We start from the raw sequence: 24,388 nt of genomic DNA on the forward strand, positions 1-24,388 counted from the left end.
GACTTAGCTACAGTAACTGGCAGAAGTCAGCAGCAGGACAGTTTACAGACTGGTAAGTTGATGTCCTCATCCCGATGAGTGACTCACAACCACACGACACCACCATCCAAAGCCAGCCACAAAAAGCACCACTAAGAGCCTTAACTTTGCACAAACACAGCAGAGCTGACAGAGAGGCGACTGCAAATGTCTGCACCTATGTCAGGCTAAAGCTAAATAATAATGAAAGTGAAAATGTAGAGCTGAAGAGAGTAGGTATCATCAGCAAACACTGGACAGATTCAAGCTGTATGTTATATTTAAATAAGCTTTTTCACTCACATTTCACATCCATGATGAAGTCATTAGACGTCCTCCTCCCCAGCTCGTTCTCTGCTGTGCAGTAATACTGTCCAGAGTCAGAGGACTGGATGGAGCTGAAGACGAGCTGTGGTCCTTCACTGAGAGGTCTGGGGTTTACTGTCTCCTTGTACCAGGTATAGTTAGCTGCTGGGTTAGCATCACTGCTACAGGTCAGAGTCACTGAACTGCCCTCCACTATCTCAGCAGAGGGACTCACTGACACAGAGGGAAGCTTTGGAGCATCTGGAGAAGAAATGAACATGAATAACTTAAAAAGATGACAGAAGACATTATCACAGACAAATGACTATTTTTACATATTCTTCTCTTTATATACAGGTTCTGTTTGCTGAGTCAGTCCTGACAGTCCTCTCAGTCAAGATCTAGCTGTTAGCAGAAGTTAATGTTTGTTTCATTATTGTTATTGGCTGATCACTTCCTTGTCATGTTTTGTGAATAATTCTGAGTCTACAAAACAGTTTATATAAAATTATTGGAGGTGGGAAGAGAACCATTAGTTTTATTTTGGGGGAAAAAAGCAGGTTCTTATTAATACTTTCACTGGGCCGTCCCCATGAGTCTGAAAAATACAACAAACTCTCTCCTAATATTTCTTTATACTCACAGCTGTTGCATCAGCTGTCATTATATTCAGCCTCTGTGGTTGTAGCAGAACTTATGTTTTTCACATTTACTACCACTACATAAAGACTGTCTATCTGTCTGTCAGGAATAAATCTTTAAAGACCTCCATGATAAGGTTTTACTATGAAAAATGAAAAGTTCCACACCAACAGTATCCACTCTGTCTCAGTCAGACTGTTCAGTTAACTCCAGCTGGGAGCTATTGGCCATGACATTGTAACAGTCGAATATATGAAATGTGCCTTTAACATGATGTATACTGTGTCGCTTAACAGCAACGTTATCAAGCAGCGCTTGTTAAGATTTCTGTCTCTTGAGAGCGTACCCAAACGCTGGTCGGACTATACCTATGTGCTCCCGCTTTCCTTTATGTCTCTCAACACAACAGTAATGGTTGTAAGTACGTGTGGCAACTATTGTGTTCATGTGTGGAATTGTGGTAGCTGTACAACCGGGCTTGTTAAGGTTGGAGTGTTTTAAGTGGACGTAAAAATAAACGACGAGCATTTGTGAAATCCCACACGTGTGTGAAAGTGAGTTTCTGCCTGTCCTCTAACTCCAAAGAGCTACACGGACCCAAAACCATTACAACATCATCAATCAGTGACAGAAACATTTTTACACTAAACATGTAGCAACTAAGGTTATTAGCCTACAGTTATTAAAACTAAATAATAATGATAAACTAGAAAAACTGTGAGTCAGCTGCTTCCACAAAGAGTTATGGTTGTATTGTAACACCTAACTTCTTAAATCTTGCTCCCGACAATACCCCTCATATTACAACAAAAAACTAATAACAGATAAACTAAAACTAAATATTTTTAATTATAAAACTAAACTGAAAAAAAGCAAACCCACTTTGGAAATCAACTGAAACTAAATTCAATTGAAAACTACTCCAGTGAAGTTATGTCTGAAATTATAATTGTGTTGCAAATACTGAACATATGTGTCTTTTTTGTTCTGACACAGTGGATTAAACTTACACACTGAAGGAGAGGGGAACTCCTCAAGTCCTCTTATAGCACAGGAGACGTTGTCACTAAGACCAAACTGGGCTTTATAAGACGACGTCTCCACTCCAGTAATTTTCACTTTATTATTGAACCAGACGTAGGAAAGACGACCAGCTGGACTGCAGCTGCTGTGACACTTCAGCTCTGCCTCAGTAACAGACTGCCTGACTGTTATTCTGGTCACCTGCACCTGGAGAGCTGGATATGAGAACAAGAAACAATATTATCGCTGTGTCTAAAAAACAGATGATGGATGTACATATCATACACATCAACACAACAGTATTAATTCCTATAAGAGGTAGAGAGCATTTGTATCTATTTATTTATGCAACAGTAATTACACAAACACATTGATCCTTATCCTCATGTTGAGTGTTTTTAAATGTACCGTGTTGGTGTATTTACATCAGTCTGTGTTTACCTGTGACAGTCAGAGTTGTACCAGGTAAACTACTCCTCCATTCAAAGCTTGGTGTTGTGAATTTGAAGTGATACTCAGCTGAGTCGCTCTCTCTCAGGTCAGTGATTCTCAGGGTGGAGCGTCCTCTCTCTGTGTCAATGACCTGAACACGACCTGCAAACTGGGAGTCTTTACTAAGGTCCTCAGGCTGTGAGGGATTCTGCCACTGATCTTTACGTTCAGGACTGAACCAGAATTTGGATTCGACATGATTCTTGTAACTGCTGTAAGTGCAAGAAATGTCCACTGATGAGCCTTTGGAGGCACAGATGTTTCTGTCAGTGTACGTCACTCTGTTGCAGGTTTCACCATCGGCACCTGAAAGATAAAATCATCTTCTGATCATTTTTAAAGTGCAGTCATTGAGGAGTCACAAGTGGGATCTCCATATTAAGGAAACATGAATAACACAGGTCCACTAGATGGTGTTATGTTAATAGATATATGTGGAGTAAACTCACATGTTGGAGGAGAGGGAGAATCCTCATATCCTTTTACAGCACAAGAATAGCTGTCTTCACAATTAAAGTTGCCTAAATAATAATAAGAAGATGCTTCTGCCTGAATTTTCCATCCGTTTTTGTACCAGATGAAGGAAGGGCGATCAGGTACACAACTGCTTTGACAGTCAAGCCCATTATTTGATCTGCTCACCTGGAGACCTGGATTTGTGAAGAGGGAACAGGAATGTTATTTTAGACAAAACTGTCAACACACACACATGCAAATAAACACATGTATATTATTGTTTTCTAGATGTTGACCATTTGTAAATAATTAACATATGAATGAAAATGTTACCTGTGACAGACAAAGTGACTCCAGGTTCACCAATATAAGCATCGGGATGGTCTGTTATGAACCTGAACTTGTACTGAGCTGAGTCGCTCTCTCTCAGGTCTGTGATTCTCAGAGTGCAGTTGTTCCTAATCTTATCACAGTCATACTGCACACGACCTGAATACTGTGGGTCTGTTGTCAGATCTACACGATCATGTCCATTCACTTTGGTAAACCAGAATGTTTTCTTAACTGTAGCATTACAGCCATTTGTTCTGGATGGGTATGTGTATCTGCAGTGTATTTCCACTGTTGATCCTTTTACAGCACAGATCTTAGTAGGACTGTAAGTCACTCCCCAGACATTCTGACCCTGTATCACTGTAACACAGAGCACATCAGGAACCACAATCAGACTCAGAACATCAGGAGACAGACTTTCATTTGTACTGAAGGAGCTTCAGTGTGTGAAACTTTATTTAACTCACATCTGCTCTCATACTATGGAGATAGATTTGTTTCATAATTATGTGTGTGAACAGATCGACAATCTGTGTGTAAATGTGTAATCTGTAAATAGAAAACACCTTCCACAAATACAAAAAAAGATTTGTAAACTCACAAAAATATTTTGCAAGTATAAAACAGATCTGCAAATACACAAACACATTCCACAAATAAAAAACATATCTGTGAATACATTAAATTAATTTGCAAATAAATGAAAAGCATTTGTGAATATCTTCCTAATATTTACAACTTTCGATCAGGCTTTTGTGAACAAATTTTTTATTTGTGAATCAAAAAAACATTTGTGGATCTCAGTTCTACGCGTGTGGATTTCCTTTTTACAAACACAGAGTTTTGAAACAAACTTTCCGCCAGTCCGAACGAAAATGCACTCGTATCACTCGGTCATTTTCAAATAGCACGTGATCACCCAGCTGATGACATCATTTCTGCATGTCAAAGTAAGAGCACGCAGTCTTTCTATGACCTGTTTTTTTTTTTTTTTGTAATAATCAGCAATAAGTAACATGCATTCATTTTTTTATGTTAATGTCATACAGTGAGTATTAGTGTTTGTTTATTTGTTCTATGTATATTATCTGGCACACACTTTTGTGTACATTTTTGTCTGAGTATGAAAGGCACCACAATGCTGGTTGGCAACGTTCAGTTCTCTAAAGCGGTGGCTTGGCTGCTTCTTCAGTTGGCAGTTATCAGCCAACTCAACCGTTATATTTTTCATTTATTCTTTAGAGTAGGATTAAAGTCACAAAACAATTCACACCTTATTATTCGTGTACTCTTACTAATGTAGTTGTAATGTCTGTGCTGAACCGCCTGGATGAATGGCGCTGTCCAGGATTCAGCCAAGTTTCGGTGAAATAATGAACCTTAAAGTTCATGAACTCCTGTTGGAAAATAATATGGCACGGAGGTCGTCCAGATTTCTTTTCCAACGCCTGTACAGTGGCGAGCAGCTGGGGCCCATTCCTCTTACTTTTTCCTAGATGTTTACTGAACTTTGACTTAGCTACAGTAACTGGCAGAAGTCAGCAGCAGGACAGTTTACAGACTGGTAAGTTGATGTCCTCATCCTGATGAGTGACTCACAACCACACTACACCACCATCCAAAGCCAGCCACAAAGAGCACCACTAAGAGCCTAAACTTTGCACAAACACAGCAGAGCTGACAGAGAGGCGACTGCAAATGTCCGCACCTATGTCAGGCTAAAGCTAAATAATAATGAAAATGAAAATGTAGAGCTGAAGAGAGTAGGTATCATCAGCAAACACTGGACAGATTCAAGCTGTATGTTATATTTAAATAAGCTTTTTCACTCACATTTCACATCCATGGTGAAGTCATTAGACGTCCTCCTCCCCAGCTCGTTCTCTGCTGTGCAGTAATACTGTCCAGAGTCAGAGGACTGGATGGAGCTGAAGACGAGCTGTGGTCCTTCACTGAGAGGTCTGGGGTTTACTGTCTTTTTGTACCAGGTGTACTTAGCTGCTGGGTTAGCATCACTGCTACAGGTCAGAGTCACTGAACTGCCCTCCACTATCTCAGCAGAGGGACTCACTGACACAGAGGGAAGCTTTGGAGCATCTGGAGAAGAAATGAACATGAATAACTTAAAAAGATGATAGAAGACATTATCACAGACAAATGACTATTTTTACATATTCTTCTCTTTATATACAGGTTCTGTTCGCTGAGTCAGTCCTGACAGTCCTCTCAGTCAAGATCTAGCTGTTAGCAGAAGTTAATGTTTGTTTCATTATTGTTATTGGCTGATCACTTCCTTGTCATGTTTTGTGAATAATTCTGAGTCTACAAAACAGTCTATATAAAATTATTGGAGGTGGGAAGAGAACCATTAGTTTTATTTTGGGGGGAAAAAGCAGGCTCTTATTAATACTTTCACTGGGCCGTCCCCATGAGTCTGAAAAATACAACAAACTCTCTCCTAATATTTCTTCATACTCACAGCTGTTGCATCAGCTGTCATTATATTCAGCCTCTGTGGTTGTAGCAGAACTTATGTTTTTCACATTTACTACCACTACATAAAGACTGTCTATCTGTCTGTCAGGAATAAATCTTTAAAGACCTCCATGATAAGGTTTTACTATGAAAAATGAAAAGTTCCACACCAACAGTATCCACTCTGTCTCAGTCAAAGACTGTTCAGTTAACTCCAGCTGGGAGCTATTGGCCATGACATTGTAACAGTCGAATATATGAAATGTGCCTTTAACATGATGTATACTGTGTCGCTTAACAGCAACGTTATCAAGCAGCGCTTGTTAAGATTTCTGTCTCTTGAGAGCGTACCCAAACGCTGGTCGGACTATACCTATGTGCTCCCGCTTTCCTTTATGTCTCTCAACACAACAGTAATGGTTGTAAGTACGTGTGGCAACTATTGTGTTCATGTGTGGAATTGTGGTAGCTGTACAACCGGGCTTGTTAAGGTTGGAGTGTTTTAAGTGGACGTAAAAATAAACGATGAGCATTTGTGAAATCCCACACGTGTGTGAAAGTGAGTTTCTGCCTGTCCTCTAACTCCAAAGAGCTACACGGACCCAAAACCATTACAACATCATCAATCAGTGACAGAAACATTTTTACACTAAACATGTAGCAACTAAGGTTATTAGCCTACAGTTATTAAAACTAAATAATAATGATAAACTAGAAAAACTGTGAGTCAGCTGCTTCCACAAAGAGTTATGGTTGTATTGTAACACCTAACTTCTTAAATCTTGCTCCCGACAATACCCCTCATATTACAACAAAAAACTAATAACAGATAAACTAAAACTAAATATTTTTAATTATAAAACTAAACTGAAAAAAAGCAAACCCACTTTGGAAATCAACTGAAACTAAATTCAATTGAAAACTACTCCAGTGAAGTTATGTCTGAAATTATAATTGTGTTGCAAATACTGAACGTATGTGTCTTTTTTGTTCTGACACAGTGGATTAAACTTACACACTGAAGGAGAGGGGAACTCCTCGAGTCCTCTTATAGCACAGGAGACGTTGTCACTAAGACCAAACTGGGCTTTATAAGACGACGTCTCCACTCCAGTAATTTCCTCTTTATTATTGAACCAGATGTAGGAAAGACGACCAGCTGGACTGCAGCTGCTGTGACACTTCAGCTCTGCCTCAGTAACAGACTGCCCGACTGTTATTCTGGTCACCTGCACCTGGAGAGCTGGATATGAGAACAAGAAACAATATTATCGCTGTGTCTAAAAAACAGATGATGGATGTACATATCATACACATCAACACAACAGTATTAATTCCTATAAGAGGTAGAGAGCATTTGTATCTATTTATTTATGCAACAGTAATTACACAAACACATTGATCCTTATCCACATGTTGAGTGTTTTTAAATGTACCGTGTTGGTGTATTTACATCAGTCTGTGTTTACCTGTGACAGTCAGAGTTGTACCAGGTAAACTACTCCTCCATTCAAAGCTTGGTGTTGTGAATTTGAAGTGATACTCAGCTGAGTCGCTCTCTCTCAGGTCAGTGATTCTCAGGGTGGAGCGTCCTCCCTCTGTGTCAATGACCTGAACACGACCTGCAAACTGGGAGTCTTTACTAAGGTCCTCAGGCTGTGAGGGATTCTGCCACTGACCTTTACGTTCAGGACTGAACCAGAATTTGGATTCAACATGATTCTTGTAACTGCTGTAAGTGCAAGAAATGTCCACTGATGAGCCTTTGGAGGCACAGATGTTTCTGTCAGTGTACGTCACTCTGTTGCAGGTTTCACCATCGGCACCTGAAAGATAAAATCATCTTCTGATCATTTTTAAAGTGCAGTCATTGAGGAGTCACAAGTGGGATCTCCATATTAAGGAAACATGAATAAAACAGCTCCACTAGATGGTGTTATGTTAATAGATATATGTGGAGTAAACTCACATGTTGGAGGAGAGGGAGAATCCTCATATCCTTTTACAGCACAAGAATAGCTGTCTTCACAATTAAAGTTGCCTAAATAATAAGAAGAAGAAGATGCTTCTGCCTGAATTTTCTGTCCGTTTTTGTACCAGATGAAGGAAGGGCGATCAGGTACACAACTGCTTTGACAGTCAAGCCCATTATTTGATCTGCTCACCTGGAGACCTGGATTTGTGAAGAGGGAACAGGAATGTTATTTTAGACAAAACTGTCAACACACACACATGCAAATAAACACATCTATATTATTGTTTTCTAGATGTTGAACATTTGTAAATAATTAACATATGAATGAAAATGTTACCTGTGACAGACAAAGTGACTCCAGGTTCACCAATATAAGCATCAGGATGGTCTGTTATGAACCTGAACTTGTACTCAGCTGAGTCGCTCTCTCTCAGGTCTGTGACTCTCAGAGTGCAGTTGTTCCTAATCTTATCACAGTCATACTGCACACGACCTGAATACTGTGGGTCTGTTGTCAGATCTACAGGATCACGTCCATTCACTTTGGTAAACCAGAATGTTTTCTTAACTGTAGCATTACAGCCATTTGTTCTGGATGGGTATGTGTATCTGCAGTGTATTTCCACTGTTGATCCTTTTACAGCACAGATCTTAGTAGGACTGTAAGTCACTCCCCAGCCATTCTGACCCTGTATCACTGTAACACAGAGCACATCAGGAACCACAATCAGACTCAGAACATCAGGAGACAGACTTTCATTTGTACTGAAGGAGCTTCAGTGTGTGAAACTTTATTTAACTCACATCTGCTCTCATACTATGGAGATAGATTTGTTTCATAATTATGTGTGTGATCAGATCGACAATCTGTGTGTAAATGTGTAATCTGTAAATAGAAAACACCTTCCACAAATACAAAAAAAGATTTGTAAACTCACAAAAATATTTTGCAAGTATAAAACAGATCTGCAAATACACAAACACATTCCACAAATAAAAAACATATCTGTGAATACATTAAATTAATTTGCAAATAAATGAAAAGCATTTGTGAATATCTTCCTAATATTTACAACTTTCGATCAGGCTTTTGTGAACAAATTTTTTATTTGTGAATCAAAAAAACATTTGTGGATCTCAGTTCTACGCGTGTGGATTTCCTTTTTACAAACACAGAGTTTTGAAACAAACTTTCCGCCAGTCCGAACGAAAATGCACTCGTATCACTCGGTCATTTTCAAATAGCACGTGATCACCCAGCTGATGACATCATTTCTGCATGTCAAAGTAAGAGCACGCAGTCTTTCTATGACCTGTTTTTTTTTTTTTTTTTGTAATAATCAGCAATAAGTAACATGCATTCATTTTTTTATGTTAATGTCATACAGTGAGTATTAGTGTTTGTTTATTTGTTCTATGTATATTATCTGGCACACACTTTTGTGTACATTTTTGTCTGAGTATGAAAGGCACCACAATGCTGGTTGGCAACGTTCAGTTCTCTAAAGCGGTGGCTTGGCTGCTTCTTCAGTTGGCAGTTATCAGCCAACTCAACCGTTATATTTTTCATTTATTCTTTAGAGTAGGATTAAAGTCACAAAACAATTCACACCTTATTATTCGTGTACTCTTACTAATGTAGTTGTAATGTCTGTGCTGAACCGCCTGGATGAATGGCGCTGTCCAGGATTCAGCCAAGTTTCTGTGAAATAATGGACCTTAAAGTTCATGAACTCCTGTTGGAAAATAATATGGCACGGAGGTCATCCAGATTTCTTTTCCAACGCCTGTACAGTGGCGAGCAGCTGGGGCCCATTCTTCTTACTTTTTCCTAGATGTTTACTGAACTTTGACTTAGCTACAGTAACTGGCAGAAGTCAGCAGCAGGACAGTTTACAGACTGGTAAGTTGATGTCCTCATCCCGATGAGTGACTCACAACCACACGACACCACCATCCAAAGCCAGCCACAAAAAGCACCACTAAGAGCCTTAACTTTGCACAAACACAGCAGAGCTGACAGAGAGGCGACTGCAAATGTCTGCACCTATGTCAGGCTAAAGCTAAATAATAATGAAAGTGAAAATGTAGAGCTGAAGAGAGTAGGTATCATCAGCAAACACTGGACAGATTCAAGCTGTATGTTATATTTAAATAAGCTTTTTCACTCACATTTCACATCCATGATGAAGTCATTAGACGTCCTCCTCCCCAGCTCGTTCTCTGCTGTGCAGTAATACTGTCCAGAGTCAGAGGACTGGATGGAGCTGAAGACGAGCTGTGGTCCTTCACTGAGAGGTCTGGGGTTTACTGTCTCCTTGTACCAGGTATAGTTAGCTGCTGGGTTAGCATCACTGCTACAGGTCAGAGTCACTGAACTGCCCTCCACTATCTCAGCAGAGGGACTCACTGACACAGAGGGAAGCTTTGGAGCATCTGGAGAAGAAATGAACATGAATAACTTAAAAAGATGACAGAAGACATTATCACAGACAAATGACTATTTTTACATATTCTTCTCTTTATATACAGGTTCTGTTTGCTGAGTCAGTCCTGACAGTCCTCTCAGTCAAGATCTAGCTGTTAGCAGAAGTTAATGTTTGTTTCATTATTGTTATTGGCTGATCACTTCCTTGTCATGTTTTGTGAATAATTCTGAGTCTACAAAACAGTTTATATAAAATTATTGGAGGTGGGAAGAGAACCATTAGTTTTATTTTGGGGGAAAAAAGCAGGTTCTTATTAATACTTTCACTGGGCCGTCCCCATGAGTCTGAAAAATACAACAAACTCTCTCCTAATATTTCTTTATACTCACAGCTGTTGCATCAGCTGTCATTATATTCAGCCTCTGTGGTTGTAGCAGAACTTATGTTTTTCACATTTACTACCACTACATAAAGACTGTCTATCTGTCTGTCAGGAATAAATCTTTAAAGACCTCCATGATAAGGTTTTACTATGAAAAATGAAAAGTTCCACACCAACAGTATCCACTCTGTCTCAGTCAGACTGTTCAGTTAACTCCAGCTGGGAGCTATTGGCCATGACATTGTAACAGTCGAATATATGAAATGTGCCTTTAACATGATGTATACTGTGTCGCTTAACAGTAACGTTATCAAGCAGCGCTTGTTAAGATTTCTGTCTCTTGAGAGCGTACCCAAACGCTGGTCGGACTATACCTATGTGCTCCCGCTTTCCTTTATGTCTCTCAACACAACAGTAATGGTTGTAAGTACGTGTGGCAACTATTGTGTTCATGTGTGGAATTGTGGTAGCTGTACAACCGGGCTTGTTAAGGTTGGAGTGTTTTAAGTGGACGTAAAAATAAACGACGAGCATTTGTGAAATCCCACACGTGTGTGAAAGTGAGTTTCTGCCTGTCCTCTAACTCCAAAGAGCTACACGGACCCAAAACCATTACAACATCATCAATCAGTGACAGAAACATTTTTACACTAAACATGTAGCAACTAAGGTTATTAGCCTACAGTTATTAAAACTAAATAATAATGATAAACTAGAAAAACTGTGAGTCAGCTGCTTCCACAAAGAGTTATGGTTGTATTGTAACACCTAACTTCTTAAATCTTGCTCCCGACAATACCCCTCATATTACAACAAAAAACTAATAACAGATAAACTAAAACTAAATATTTTTAATTATAAAACTAAACTGAAAAAAAGCAAACCCACTTTGGAAATCAACTGAAACTAAATTCAATTGAAAACTACTCCAGTGAAGTTATGTCTGAAATTATAATTGTGTTGCAAATACTGAACATATGTGTCTTTTTTGTTCTGACACAGTGGATTAAACTTACACACTGAAGGAGAGGGGAACTCCTCAAGTCCTCTTATAGCACAGGAGACGTTGTCACTAAGACCAAACTGGGCTTTATAAGACGACGTCTCCACTCCAGTAATTTTCACTTTATTATTGAACCAGACGTAGGAAAGACGACCAGCTGGACTGCAGCTGCTGTGACACTTCAGCTCTGCCTCAGTAACAAACTGACCAACTGTTATTCTGGTCACCTGCACCTGGAGAGCTGGTTATGAGAACAAGAAACAATATTATCGCTGTGTCTAAAAAACAGATGATGGATGTACATATCATACACATCAACACAACAGTATTAATTCCTATAAGAGGTAGAGAGCATTTGTATCTATTTATTTATGCAACAGTAATTACACAAACACATTGATCCTTATCCACATGTTGAGTGTTTTTAAATGTACCGTGTTGGTGTATTTACATCAGTCTGTGTTTACCTGTGACAGTCAGAGTTGTACCAGGTAAACTACTCCTCCATTCAAAGCTTGGTGTTGTGAATTTGAAGTGATACTCAGCTGAGTCGCTCTCTCTCAGGTCAGTGATTCTCAGGGTGGAGCGTCCTCCCTCTGTGTCAATGACCTGAACACGACCTGCAAACTGGGAGTCTTTACTAAGGTCCTCAGGCTGTGAGGGATTCTGCCACTGATCTTTACGTTCAGGACTGAACCAGAATTTGGATTCAACATGATTCTCGTAACTGCTGTAAGTGCAAGAAATGTCCACTGATGAGCCTTTGGAGGCACAGATGTTTCTGTCAGTGTACGTCACTCTGTTGCAGGTTTCACCATCGGCACCTGAAAGATAAAATCATCTTCTGATCATTTTTAAAGTGCAGTCATTGAGGAGTCACAAGTGGGATCTCCATATTAAGGAAACATGAATAAAACAGCTCCACTAGATGGTGTTTTGTTAATAGATATATGTGGAGTAAACTCACATTTTGGAGGAGAGGGGGAATCCTCATATCCTTTTACAGCACAAGAATAGCTGTCTTCATAATTAAAGTTGCCTAAATAATAATAAGAAGAAGATGCTTCTGCCTGAATTTTCTGTCCATTTTTGTACCAGATGAAGGAAGGGCGATCAGGTACACAACTGCTTTGACAGTCAAGCCCATTATTTGATCTGCTCACCTGGAGACCTGGATTTGTGAAGAGGGAACAGGAATGTTATTTTAGACAAAACTGTCAACACACACACATGCAAATAAACACATGTATATTATTGTTTTCTAGATGTTGACCATTTGTAAATAATTAACATATGAATGAAAATGTTACCTGTGACAGACAAAGTGACTCCAGGTTCACCAATATAAGCATCAGGATGGTCTGTTATGAACCTGAACTTGTACTCAGCTGAGTCGCTCTCTCTCAGGTCTGTGATTCTCAGAGTGCAGTTGTTCCTAATCTTATCACAGTCATACTGCACACGACCTGAATACTGTGGGTCTGTTGTCAGATCTACAGGATCACGTCCATTCACTTTGGTAAACCAGAATGTTTTCTTAACTGTAGCATTACAGCCATTTGTTCTGGATGGGTATGTGTAGCTGCAGTGTATTTCCACTGTTGATCCTTTTACAGCACAGATCTTAGTAGGACTGTAAGTCACTCCCCAGACATTCTGACCCTGTATCACTGTAACACAGAGCACATCAGGAACCACAATCAGACTCAGAACATCAGGAGACAGACTTTCATTTGTACTGAAGGAGCTTCAGTGTGTGAAACTTTATTTAACTCACATCTGCTCTCATACTATGGAGATAGATTTGTTTCATAATTATATGTGTCTCAGATCGACAATCTGTGTGTAAATGTGTAATCTGTAAATAGAAAACACCTTCCACAAATACAAAAAAGATTTGTAAACTCACAAAAATATTTTGCAAGTATAAAACGGATCTGCAAATAGACAAACACATTCCACAAATAAAAAACATATCTGTGAATATATTAAATTAATTTGCAAATGAATGAAAAGCATTTGTGAATATCTTCCTAATATTTACAACTTTCGATCAGGAATTTGTGAACAAATTTTATTTATGAATCGAAAAAACATTTGTGGATCTCAGTTCTACACGTGTGGATTTGCTTCTTACACACACGGAGTTTTCCGCTGGTCCGAACGAAAATGCACTCGTATCACTCGGCCATTTTCGGATAGCACGTGATCACCCAGTCATTTTCACATGTCAAAGTAAGTAATAGTTAGTAGTAATAGTAGTTAATTTAATTTAGAGCACGCAGTCTTTCTATGAGCTGTTTTTTTGGTAACACTTATATTGAGGTACTGTAATAAGTGGTAATTAATACTTTATAAGCACAAGTTAACAGTTAATGACCACGTATAAGATGGTATAAGATGCTTATTAACATTAATAAGGCTAGACTAAGTGTTTATTACAGCATAACTGACTGAGTTATTATTGCTTATAGGAGCATTATAAGCACTTAAAAAACTTTGGTAACAGTTCATAAACCTATACTTAAAACTAATAAGATGTCTATTTACATTAATTATAATTTATAAGGGTTAATTATGGAACAATAACCACATTTTTTATATTACTGGTTTATAAGACACTATAAGACTCTATAAGATGAAATTAATAAGGTGTTTATTAACATTAATGAGACTATAGGAAGTTAATCTAAGTGCCATATTACTGTTAATAAATGCTTAATTATGCACTTACTAATAGTAAATAATGGTCCTTTGCAGCTACTGGACCTAAAGTGGGAACAGTGTCGTATAAAAGTTAACAAATTATTAATATGCACTTATTAACAGCTCATAATGCATCTTTGCAGCTACTGGATCTAAAGTGGGAACAGTGTCGTATAAAGGTTAATAAACTATTAATATGCACTTATTAACAACTCATAATGCATCTTTGCAGCTACTGGAGCTAAAGTGGGAACAGTGTCGTATAAAAGTTAATAAATTATTAATATGCACTTATTAACAGCTCATAATACATCTTTGCTGCTACTGGATCTAAAGTGGGAACAGTGTCTTATTGTAAGAAAAATGCTCAACTCAGCAAACACTGAAATGAAGAGACTCATGAACCATGGAGAAAAGTTACAGCCAATGGGGTGACTTTAATCGCAGAACGTTAGCATACAACAGTATACTAGTCTACACAACAAATCAGTTGGAAACAACCAAACAGCAGATCACCCTTCAAGTGCTTTTATACTCGGCATTTGCTCGTTCATGTGTGTGTGTGTGTGTGTGTGTGTTTACGCTTGGGTCGTGTTTTCTGGGAATCCAGAGTTCTCCTAGTTTCCTACTTATTCCTGGAACTGAGGTTTGTGTGTCAATACATTCTATTTTTCTTTGTCTTTCTGGCAAAAACAACTGTTTCTATTGCAAAACTTGGCACATCCGTCCCAGCGGTCAGGTCACCCTTGTTTCCTGTTGAGTTTTACACCAGAGAAGGTGTTTCCGGGAAAAGGTCACATTTCATCCAGGAACTGCTTCAGATGCTGACCTGGGACTATCTGAAATACAGAAGAAAAAAACTTTCACTGTCATGATTGCTAAACATACACCGTAAGATATTAATTCCTCTCTAGGGGGTTTATTTTGTTTACCTGCATGGCTACAAGAGCCAGGGTCATCTTCTGCAGTCCATCTGACGCCATCTGCAATGTCAGCCCATCCCTCTGAAAGAGAAGACTCAGAATTAAACCCATAAACACATTTATTCTAACTTCCCTTGTTTTTATTCCACAGCCTAGTACTGAATTACTCTCACAATGGTTTCACAATAGTTATAATAAAACACTTAGACACTGAGCCTGATACAAACTTCAATTGCTAAAGTGTATGAAATGCTCCTTTAACCTTACTGACGGAAAGGAATGAAGTCAGGCTGTAGCGTTAGCAAATCAGCAGGAGTTAGCATGAACATGACGCAGCCTGTATCCATTAGCCTGCTCAACATAACACACAGCTCATCGATGCTCCTAACACATTCACTCACTCATCCTGCTTCACACAATTTACTGTCATTCTTGTCTCTCATATGCATCTTCACACACATTTCACTCACTTTAACTCACACAGAACGTCATTAGTGACGCACTTGAAGCTATATATAATATAGCGGCACCCTCCACGAGCCGCACACACACACACACACACACACACTCTTAATCGCGGTCAAAGTCAATGTCTCTGAGTGTCACAGTTACCGGAACACTAAGGTTCTGCTAAAACATACTGCTGTTATCTGGGTGTCCCTTATACTCAGCTTACCAGTAGGAAATTTAGAAACATGACTGGCTGCTAGTTCAGGCATGACCTTCATCTCTGTAGCTAAAGTTGCTAGCCTAATTATTACTGACTGAATGAACGGATCCATGTCACTGGTCCAACAGCCCATTAGTTCGACATCCCATTAGTCCGACTGTCTGCGGTGCTGAATGGCTCGCGGCGGGCGTATGGTGCGCCGCGACTGGCTCTGGGTCAGCTGGGAAAGGCTTGAGGCGGAGCAGGCTCATGGCTTTTATGTTTGTCACTTTCTTTTTCATTTTAACCCACACCATGATCTTTTCCTGACCCTAACCAAGTGGTTTTTGTGCCTTAACCTAACCAGACCTTAACCACAGGGCATCATGATGATTTCAGAACGGACTTCAGAACAATGGGATGTCGAACCAATGGGCAGTTCCCGAATGAACCGAGTACACCTCTTCTGATTAACTGTAACGTTACCATCATTATCATAAACATCAAAATTTAGAACACACAGCCCCTTTTTTTTTTTAACTTTGTAAGGCCATCATGTACATGATTGGCTGAGTTGCTAGTGTTAGCTATCGCAAAGAACTAGAACTAGCTATAAATCAATAAGCTAACGTTAGCCTATAGCCTACTTTAACAAACTAACTTACCACAGGGGCAGAAACAGATGAAACATCGTCTTCACAGTCCCGAAGCCAAGTGTCGCATCCTACTCCAACTGAAGCGGCACTGGAGGAGCTTGCATCAGTTGTTTCAACCATCTCAGTATTGCTAGGTTCTGTGCTCTGATGTGGAGTGTCAAGCACAGCTGGCGAGTGGCACCCAGCGTGACGTCATGCAGCGAGTTGAGCTCCATATGTGTGCATGCGCGCACGTGTGGAACCAGATCAGGTGCAGCAAAAGCCACTGTATTTTTGCTGTTCATAAGTTTTTATTGAAATTGTTCAAGCGACAAAAGCGACGTTCAGATACCCATACGTAACGACGTTGTAAATAACGATTTTTTATTTTGATATTGCTTTAACTTTTTTTTTTTTTTTTTTTTTTTGCTGTCCTGGAATTGTCCCAGACACATCATCTTTGTGTCCCAGTACCAATTGGGACGCAGTTAGTTTCGAGCCCTGAGAGCATGTTAATAATTTATTAACCTTTATACCACTTCAGATCCAGTACCTGCAAAGGATCATTATTAACTATTAATAACACCTTATTAATTTAATCTGATAGGGTCTTATAGTGTCTTATAAACCAGTAATAAATGTGGTTATTGTTCTATAATTAACCCTTATAAATCATAATTAATATAAATAGACACCCTATTAATTAATATTTAGGATAGCTTTATAAACTGTTATCAAGTTTCTATTAAGTGCTTATAATGCTCCTATATGCAATAATAACTGTGTTAATTATGCTATAATTAACAATTATATAGTCTTATTAATGGCAATAAACGTCTTATTCTGTCTTGTACGTGTTCATTAACTGGTTAATTGGTGCTTATTAAGCATTAATTAATGCTTATTACAGTACCTTAATATAAAGTGTTACCAGATTAATTTATAGTTCCAACTTGTTTTTGGTTTTGGCTGGGGGCATGTAAACAAGCTTTACAAAATGTTACAGACTAAACTTTGACTGTTTTACTGCCATTTCAAACTGAAGACTTATTCTGCATCACATGTTTCTGATATGTTTACTTCTTTTTCAGGACTTTTTAATGTCTGTCCCTTTTTATGGTTATTTCAGGTTATGCCAAAGTGAACAGAGGTGTGGAGAAATGTGCAAATCATTCAGTTTTACATGATTATTTATAATGCGGAGAAACACAGTCAAAGATGAAGACGTGATCTCTGCAGTTAATCTCTAAGTGCACTGAGGCAGGACATCATACACACAGTGCAGTGAAGGAACTGACATGCATTCAACCTGTGAACTTGAACACAGCGTTTACAGAACAGATAGCTGAAGATAAACTGGTAGACGAGTGTGGTACATCAAAAAAAAAATCTGCCCTGCTCAGTTGCTTTTCTTTGTGTGGTCAGGCTGCAGCAGAGTGTGAATGGAAACTGTAGAGACATGCAGAACACTGAGGTGTGGGCAAGTAGTGTGACATGTAGATCACAACTTCTTCCACAGAGAGATAGAGCCACAACTACTGATGTTTATTTAAAAAAAATAAAATTAAAAAAAAAGCCGCCCAGATTAACCTTGGCTGATGCACATGTTTGTTTTAAAGGTGGAAATTTAAATCATAGCTGTATATCTGTATCAGATATTTTCGACTGGTAATTTCTTCCAAAAGTCGACACAAACAGACAGAGTTCAGATTAATCAGAATCAAAATATAGTAAACTTTTATTTCATGGATATGATTTAAATTTCCTCTTCTCAAACAAATAAATCTGAATCTAAGAAACAGTATTTACTGAAGCACTCCCCTCATCTCATTGTTAGCTTCTTCCACAACAGGCAAAATTCTCTTTTCAAGGTTTAGTTCCAGGCAGCAGTAACGCAAAGTTGCTGCTGCTGTTGCACTAGAATTGGTGTCAGCAACCTTATGAGGCTTGCAGTGGCCACAAATAACCTCTGTCACTATCATTGTTAACACAGCCACACATTTATTTTATTCAATTTAATTTAATTTAATTTAATTTAATTTATTATAATATATTTTAATTTCATTTTATTTCATTTCATTATATTTTATTTTATTCCATTTTATTTTTTGCATGTGTGTATTGTTGTTGTGTATTGTGATTTTTTTTTTTTTTTTTTTCCCCTGTGTGCCAATAGTTTGCAAGTTGTGCACTTTTACCTGGGTGGCTCTTGTAGTCACTCTGCTAAGGTTCACCCTTCTCTGCCTGTGATTAGTACTTGTTTCCTTCTTTGCAGAATGAGGGTGGAAGGTGGGCTTGGTGGATAATGGCAGGCCCGCAAACCTAAAGTAAAGGTTTGAGCATCCATTTAAAGTTGTGTCTGTGGATATCTGACTGATTTAAGTCACTATTTACTTGTGTTTGCAATTAGATGTTTTACTATATTCACGAGACGCTAACTGTCTTAATCTCTATCAACAGACTCTGCCTATGTGTGCATGCTCATATTCACACATACGGGCAATTTAGAGTCACCAATCAACCTAACCTGCATGTCTTTGGACTGTGGGAGGAAGCTGGAGTACCTGGAGAAAACCCACGCTGACATAGGGAGAACACGCAAACCACCCCACCCCAGGGATCGAATCAGGAACCCTCTTGCTGTGAGGCAACAATGCTAACCACTGCACCACTGTGCCCAGAGGCTTTTTTGTCATCAAACAATGGCAAGTGGCTTCCAAGACTGACTTTGTTTTGGTACTGGGCAGGCATTGTAAAGTTCATTTTAAGGGCTTTTCCACGGAAAGCTGATGAATGCAGTGAGAGTGAACTAAAACTGTTTTGGGCAAACTAAAACAGGCTAAAACACCGTATAGCTGAGGGAAGCTCAGGATGCTCTTGTGATCATTTACTGTGACTTCATTACTACAAGCAACTTCTTTCACACCACCAAGACATTTCACCCATTGTTAATATAAAGATAGCCATTAGTTTTCTGTATCCACCTTGCAATTCCTGGTAAGTACTTTTCTTCAGCATGAAAGACATGATATCATCTCTTGTTGTATTTCCTGTATTAATTATGCTACGGGAGAGCGAACAGCCTCTAAGTTTGCTCCACTGCAAACAAACGCTGGCGAAAGTTAGACTCGACGGCAAAACAAGATGTTGCTGGTGTTACAAACAGCTCTGTGTTGGTCGTCCTGTAAGAACTTATTTAAATAAAGAGAAGTGAATGTCTGGTGTTAAGGGATGGCACCAAATTGCTAACTGCCTTACAAAATAAATGTAGATGTACAGTACCTTGTACAGAGAGAAGGAAGACAATAAATCCACTCGCTGCTGCTGCTAAACTCATGGCTGCTCCTCACGTCTCTGTATGTAACATCAGTTCACATACATGATAAATACTGTGTGTCAGTCAGTTACGATAAACATTTCTATATTCTAAAAATAACAATGTGGTCTGTGAAGACAGTGTGTGTCTTCTGTGGTTGGAAAAGTTGTGTTAAATAGATATCAAGCTGTTAAAAAAACAGGCCTGGCTTCCTTCCGCTTCACATCATTAATATGCATGAGCAGAGAAAAGATTGTAAATCCCCAACTGAAATGATAGTGAGAGAGCCATTACTGACCGACCAACTAACAGACTTGACATCACTACATCTAGTGCACTAGCAGAGGTCAAAACAAAGCACACTATGGAAAGTATTTTGGGGTACACTGTGTGTACTGGGTACACGCCGTGCATTTCCAGTGTTGGGTGTCACAGTTCATTTATCCAGGGTGGCTGCCTCGCTGACTTCTCCCGGAACCTGAAACTGTCCCATACTCTCTGTGACTTTGTGCAGTCAGTTTTGCTATAACTTAATATACTGCTAGTCACACTGAAGGTTTAAAAAATTCAAAAATGCCCTGCAATCTATTGTACTTAGAACTTTGAAATAAAAAGGACCTCTAGGGAAAAGCTCAATGAATGAAAATACTGGCAAGATCCACCAAGCCCGATTTCACTGACATTAACAAACCTGACATCACAACAACGTGGCAGTGACCAAGCAGAACCACCTTTTTAACAATTTTTACGTTTAGTGTTTTATATAGAGTTTGTGCTGTGACAAGTGCTGTCACAGCGTCAAAGCTGCCATTTTCATTTCCATTGGGTTGCTTTGCAAGCATATCTCCGTCTTAGCCCAGACAGTTTGCCCAATTTTGAGCTGCTGTACATCACTTTGATGAGCAAAGATAAGCTGCAAAACAGTTGACTCATTTTTTTACACTGTCTCCTTTCACTTAAAAACCGCTCTCAACTTCACCGGCACTGCACTCTCCTGGCTCAAATCCTGCCTTTCGGACAGATTTCAGTTCATCAGCATAAACAATTGCAAATCCCCCACTGCTCCCCTCTGCCAAGGTGTTCCCCAAGGTTCAATTCTAGGCCCCCTCCTCTTCATCCTGTACATTGTCACCCTTGGTCAAATAATCTGCCGTCATGGACTTCAGTTTCACTGCTTTGCCGATAACACACAGCTCCACATCTCCACCAAAGCCATCACTCCTGCTACTCATTCTACCCTCACCAGCTGCATTACTGAAATAAAATCCTGGCTGCAAACCAACGTCCTCAAACTTAACTGTGACAAATCAGAAGTCATCATCATCATTCCCAAATCTCTTATCAAATCCACCCATAACTTCCTCCTCTCAATCGACAGTTGCACTGTGCTCTCCTACCCCAATGGCGGTCTGCCCATTGGTCCGACAACCCACTTGTCCGACATCCCATTGTTCCGACCATATTAAACCCATTGTTCCGAAGTCCGTTCCGAAATCATCATGATGCCCTGTGGTTAAGGTCTGGTTAGGTTTAGGCACAAAAACCACTTAGTTAGGGTCAGGAAAAGATCATGGTGTGGGTTAAAATGGAAAAGAAAGTGGCAAACACATAAGCTGTGAGCCTGCTTCGCCTCAAGCCTTTCCCAGCTGACCCAGAGCCGGTCGCGGTGCACCATCAAGGCAGAAATACGCCCGCCGGGAGCCGTTCAGCACCGCGGAGAGCTCCCCACACAACCCGGACCCCAGAGTTAATAACAGGAGGTTATGGTGTTTCATTCTCTCCTCTCTATGACACTTGTATCTCGACCAGTAGCCTACTTTTGTTGCGTTTGCTGATCCTCTATGGTACACAAATACAGTGTAGCCTAGTATAATCACATATGGGAACAACGGGACATCGGACTAATGGGCTGTCGGACCAATGGGCTGTCAGTCTCCTCTACGGTTTGTCAACCCAATCACTCAAGGAACTACAGTATATCCAGAACTCAGCTGCTCGTCTTCTCACACACTCCCGGCTGCACCCGTAACCACATCACCCCCGTCCATAATTTCCACTGGCTCCCCATTCCCCAGCATGTCCACTTCAAACTCCTGAGCTCAAACTGGCTAAAGAGAAGAAGGAAGCTATCTGCCAAGATACTCCTTGCTTTCTTCCTCGTCCTCTCTGCAAAGAGTTCGGTCAGCGGCTTTTGTGGCTTGCAAACTATTTTACTTGCCATTGTCACAATCCTAGAGAGTTCATTTTTGGATGTACAGGTTAGGTGACTGTACCAGGCTGGTGCAGATGAAGCTCATAAACCTGCCATACAAACACCAGTTTGTTGCACGTATTCATTTTTACCCAAGCAGATGCACTGGGATGCATTAAGATCAGTACTTATTGACAGCTTTACTGTCTTGGACGGTACACAATACCTGAGTTTATAAGGTTTATATGTTTCAGTGTGCAGAGATGTTGCTGGTGTTACAAACAGCTCTGTGTTGGTCGTCCTGTAAGAACTTATTAAAAGAAAGAGAAGTGAATGTCTAGTGTTTATGGGAACGCACCAAATTGCATAACATCAAATCTTTTTATAAACTACAAAACACCCTCCTGTGTATTTCTGAAGTGTGCTTGTACAGAGAGAAGGAAGACAATAAATCCACTCGCTGCTGCTGCTAAACTCATGGCTGCTCCTCACGTCTCTGTATGTAACATCAGTTCACATACATGATAAACACTGTGTGTCAGTCAGTTAGAATAAACATTTCTCTATTCTAAAAATAACAATGTGGTCTGTGAAGACAGTGTGTGTCTTCTGTGGTTGGAAAAGTTATGTTAAATAGATATCAAGCTGTTAAAAAACAGACCTGGCTTCCTTCCTCTTTACATCATTAATATGCATGAGCAGACAAAAGATTGTAAATCCCCAACTGAAATGATAGTGAGAGAGCCATTACTGACCGACCAACTAACAGACTTGACATCCCTACAGCTAGTGCACTAGCAGAGGTCAAAACAAAGCACACCATGAAAAGTATTTTGGGGTACACTGTGTATAAAGTTAGTACGAGGTATGACATTGGGACACTTTCCTTAACCCCTCTTCTCACCTGTGCTCTGTTGTTTAGTCTCAGTCTAAGCTCATGCCGTGCATTTCCAGTGTTGGGTGTAACAGTTCATTTATCCAGGGTGGCCGCCTCGCTGACTTCCCCCTACCTTTCGGACAGATTTCAGTTCATCAGCATAAACAATTGCAAATCCCCCACTGCTCCACTCTGCCAAGGTGTTCCCCAAGGTTCAATTCTAGGCCCCCTCCTCTTCATCCTGTACATTGTCACCCTTGGTCAAATAATCCACCGTCATGGACTTCACTTTCACTGCTTTGCCGACGACATTCAGCCCCAAATGAAGCCATCACTCCTGCTACTCACTCCACCCTCACCAACTGCATCACTGAAATAAAATCCTGGCTGCAAACCAACGTCCTCAAACTTAACTGTGACAAATCAGAAATCATCATCATCATTCCCAAATCTCTTATCAAATCCACCCATAACTTCCTTCTCTCAATTGACATCCTTCCCCCATGTCCGTAACCTTGGTGTCATCTTTGAACAAACCCTCTTGACCAACATATCAAACACATCACCAAAACAGCCTTCTTCCATCTCAAGAACCTCGCCTGCCTTCATCCATCTCTCTCCTTTTCAGCTGCAGACACTCATTTACACATGTATTACTTCCAGACTGGATTACAGCAACAGTCTCCTCTACGGTTTGTCAACTGAATCACTCAAGGAACTACAGTATATCCAGAACTCAGCTGCTCATCTTCTCACACACTCCCGGCTGCACCCGTAACCACATCACCCCCGTCCTTCATAACTTCCACTGGCTCCCCATCCCCCAGCATATCCACTTCAAACTCCTCATCATTACTTACAAAGCTTTCCACAACCTGGAGATCTCCTGAGCTCGTCCACTGACTCCCCTAAGTCTCATCATTCATTTTGTTGAGTTAAGGACACTGATGGGAGTTCAGATAAGGGACTTCTTAAATACACTTTTAGTCTCCAGAGCGACTCTACAGCACCTCCTGGAGGTCAAGAGCTCAAACTGGCTAAAGAGAAGAAGGAAGCTATCTGTCAAGATACTCCTTGCTTTCTTCCTCGTCCTCTCTGCAAAGAGTTCGGTCAGCGGCTTTTGTGGCTTGCAAACTATTTTACTTGCCATTGTCACAATCCTAGAGAGGTTATTTTTGAATGTACAGGTTAGGTGACTGTACCAGGCTGGTGAAGATGAAGCTCATAAACCTGCCATACAAACACCAGTTTGTTGCACGTATTCATGGTTTCCCAAGCAGATGCACTGGGATGCATTAAGATCAGTACTTATTGACGTCCGTCACTTTTGAGATTCCCCAAACTCAAACTTTTCAGGGGAGCTTACATCTCTTTAAGGAGAGCTTGTTCCCCCCTGGTTCCACTGTAGCTTGAACACTGAACACCTCACATTAACACGTTGATGGATTCACTGGATATTTTTAATCTATAAAATATCAGGTTACTTAAACAATAAAAATCAGTACAATCAATATAATAAGTCACAGGCTTAGAATACACACAGAACCACCGTAAATA

The 24,388-nt window shown here is 39.9% G+C and overlaps 2 protein-coding genes across 2 annotated transcripts; both read right to left on the bottom strand.

Moving 5' to 3' along the window:
* Positions 1–313: 313 nt before the first annotated feature.
* Positions 314–15,223, bottom strand: LOC117255975 (hemicentin-1-like). The gene is made up of 14 exons (XM_078166621.1): positions 15,173–15,223; positions 15,070–15,079; positions 12,845–13,204; positions 12,502–12,705; positions 12,002–12,358; positions 11,548–11,775; positions 9,893–10,057; positions 8,058–8,417; positions 7,992–8,008; positions 7,715–7,910; positions 7,215–7,571; positions 6,761–6,988; positions 5,104–5,367; positions 314–585 (listed from the first exon to the last, which is right to left on the bottom strand). Exons 1-14 carry the CDS (start codon positions 15,221–15,223, stop codon positions 314–316), a joined length of 3,069 nt encoding a protein of 1,022 aa, XP_078022747.1.
* On the bottom strand, positions 2,403–4,747 carry LOC144462599 (uncharacterized). Its single transcript, XM_078166760.1, has 5 exons — positions 4,717–4,747; positions 3,271–3,630; positions 3,205–3,221; positions 2,931–3,123; positions 2,403–2,787 (listed from the first exon to the last, which is right to left on the bottom strand). Exons 1-5 carry the CDS (start codon positions 4,745–4,747, stop codon positions 2,411–2,413), a joined length of 978 nt encoding a protein of 325 aa, XP_078022886.1. The 3' UTR covers positions 2,403–2,410.
* Positions 15,224–24,388: the final 9,165 nt, after the last annotated feature.

The sequence above is a fragment of the Epinephelus lanceolatus genome, chromosome 3 (genome assembly GCF_041903045.1).
Source record: "Epinephelus lanceolatus isolate andai-2023 chromosome 3, ASM4190304v1, whole genome shotgun sequence".
NCBI lineage: Eukaryota > Metazoa > Chordata > Actinopteri > Perciformes > Serranidae > Epinephelus > Epinephelus lanceolatus.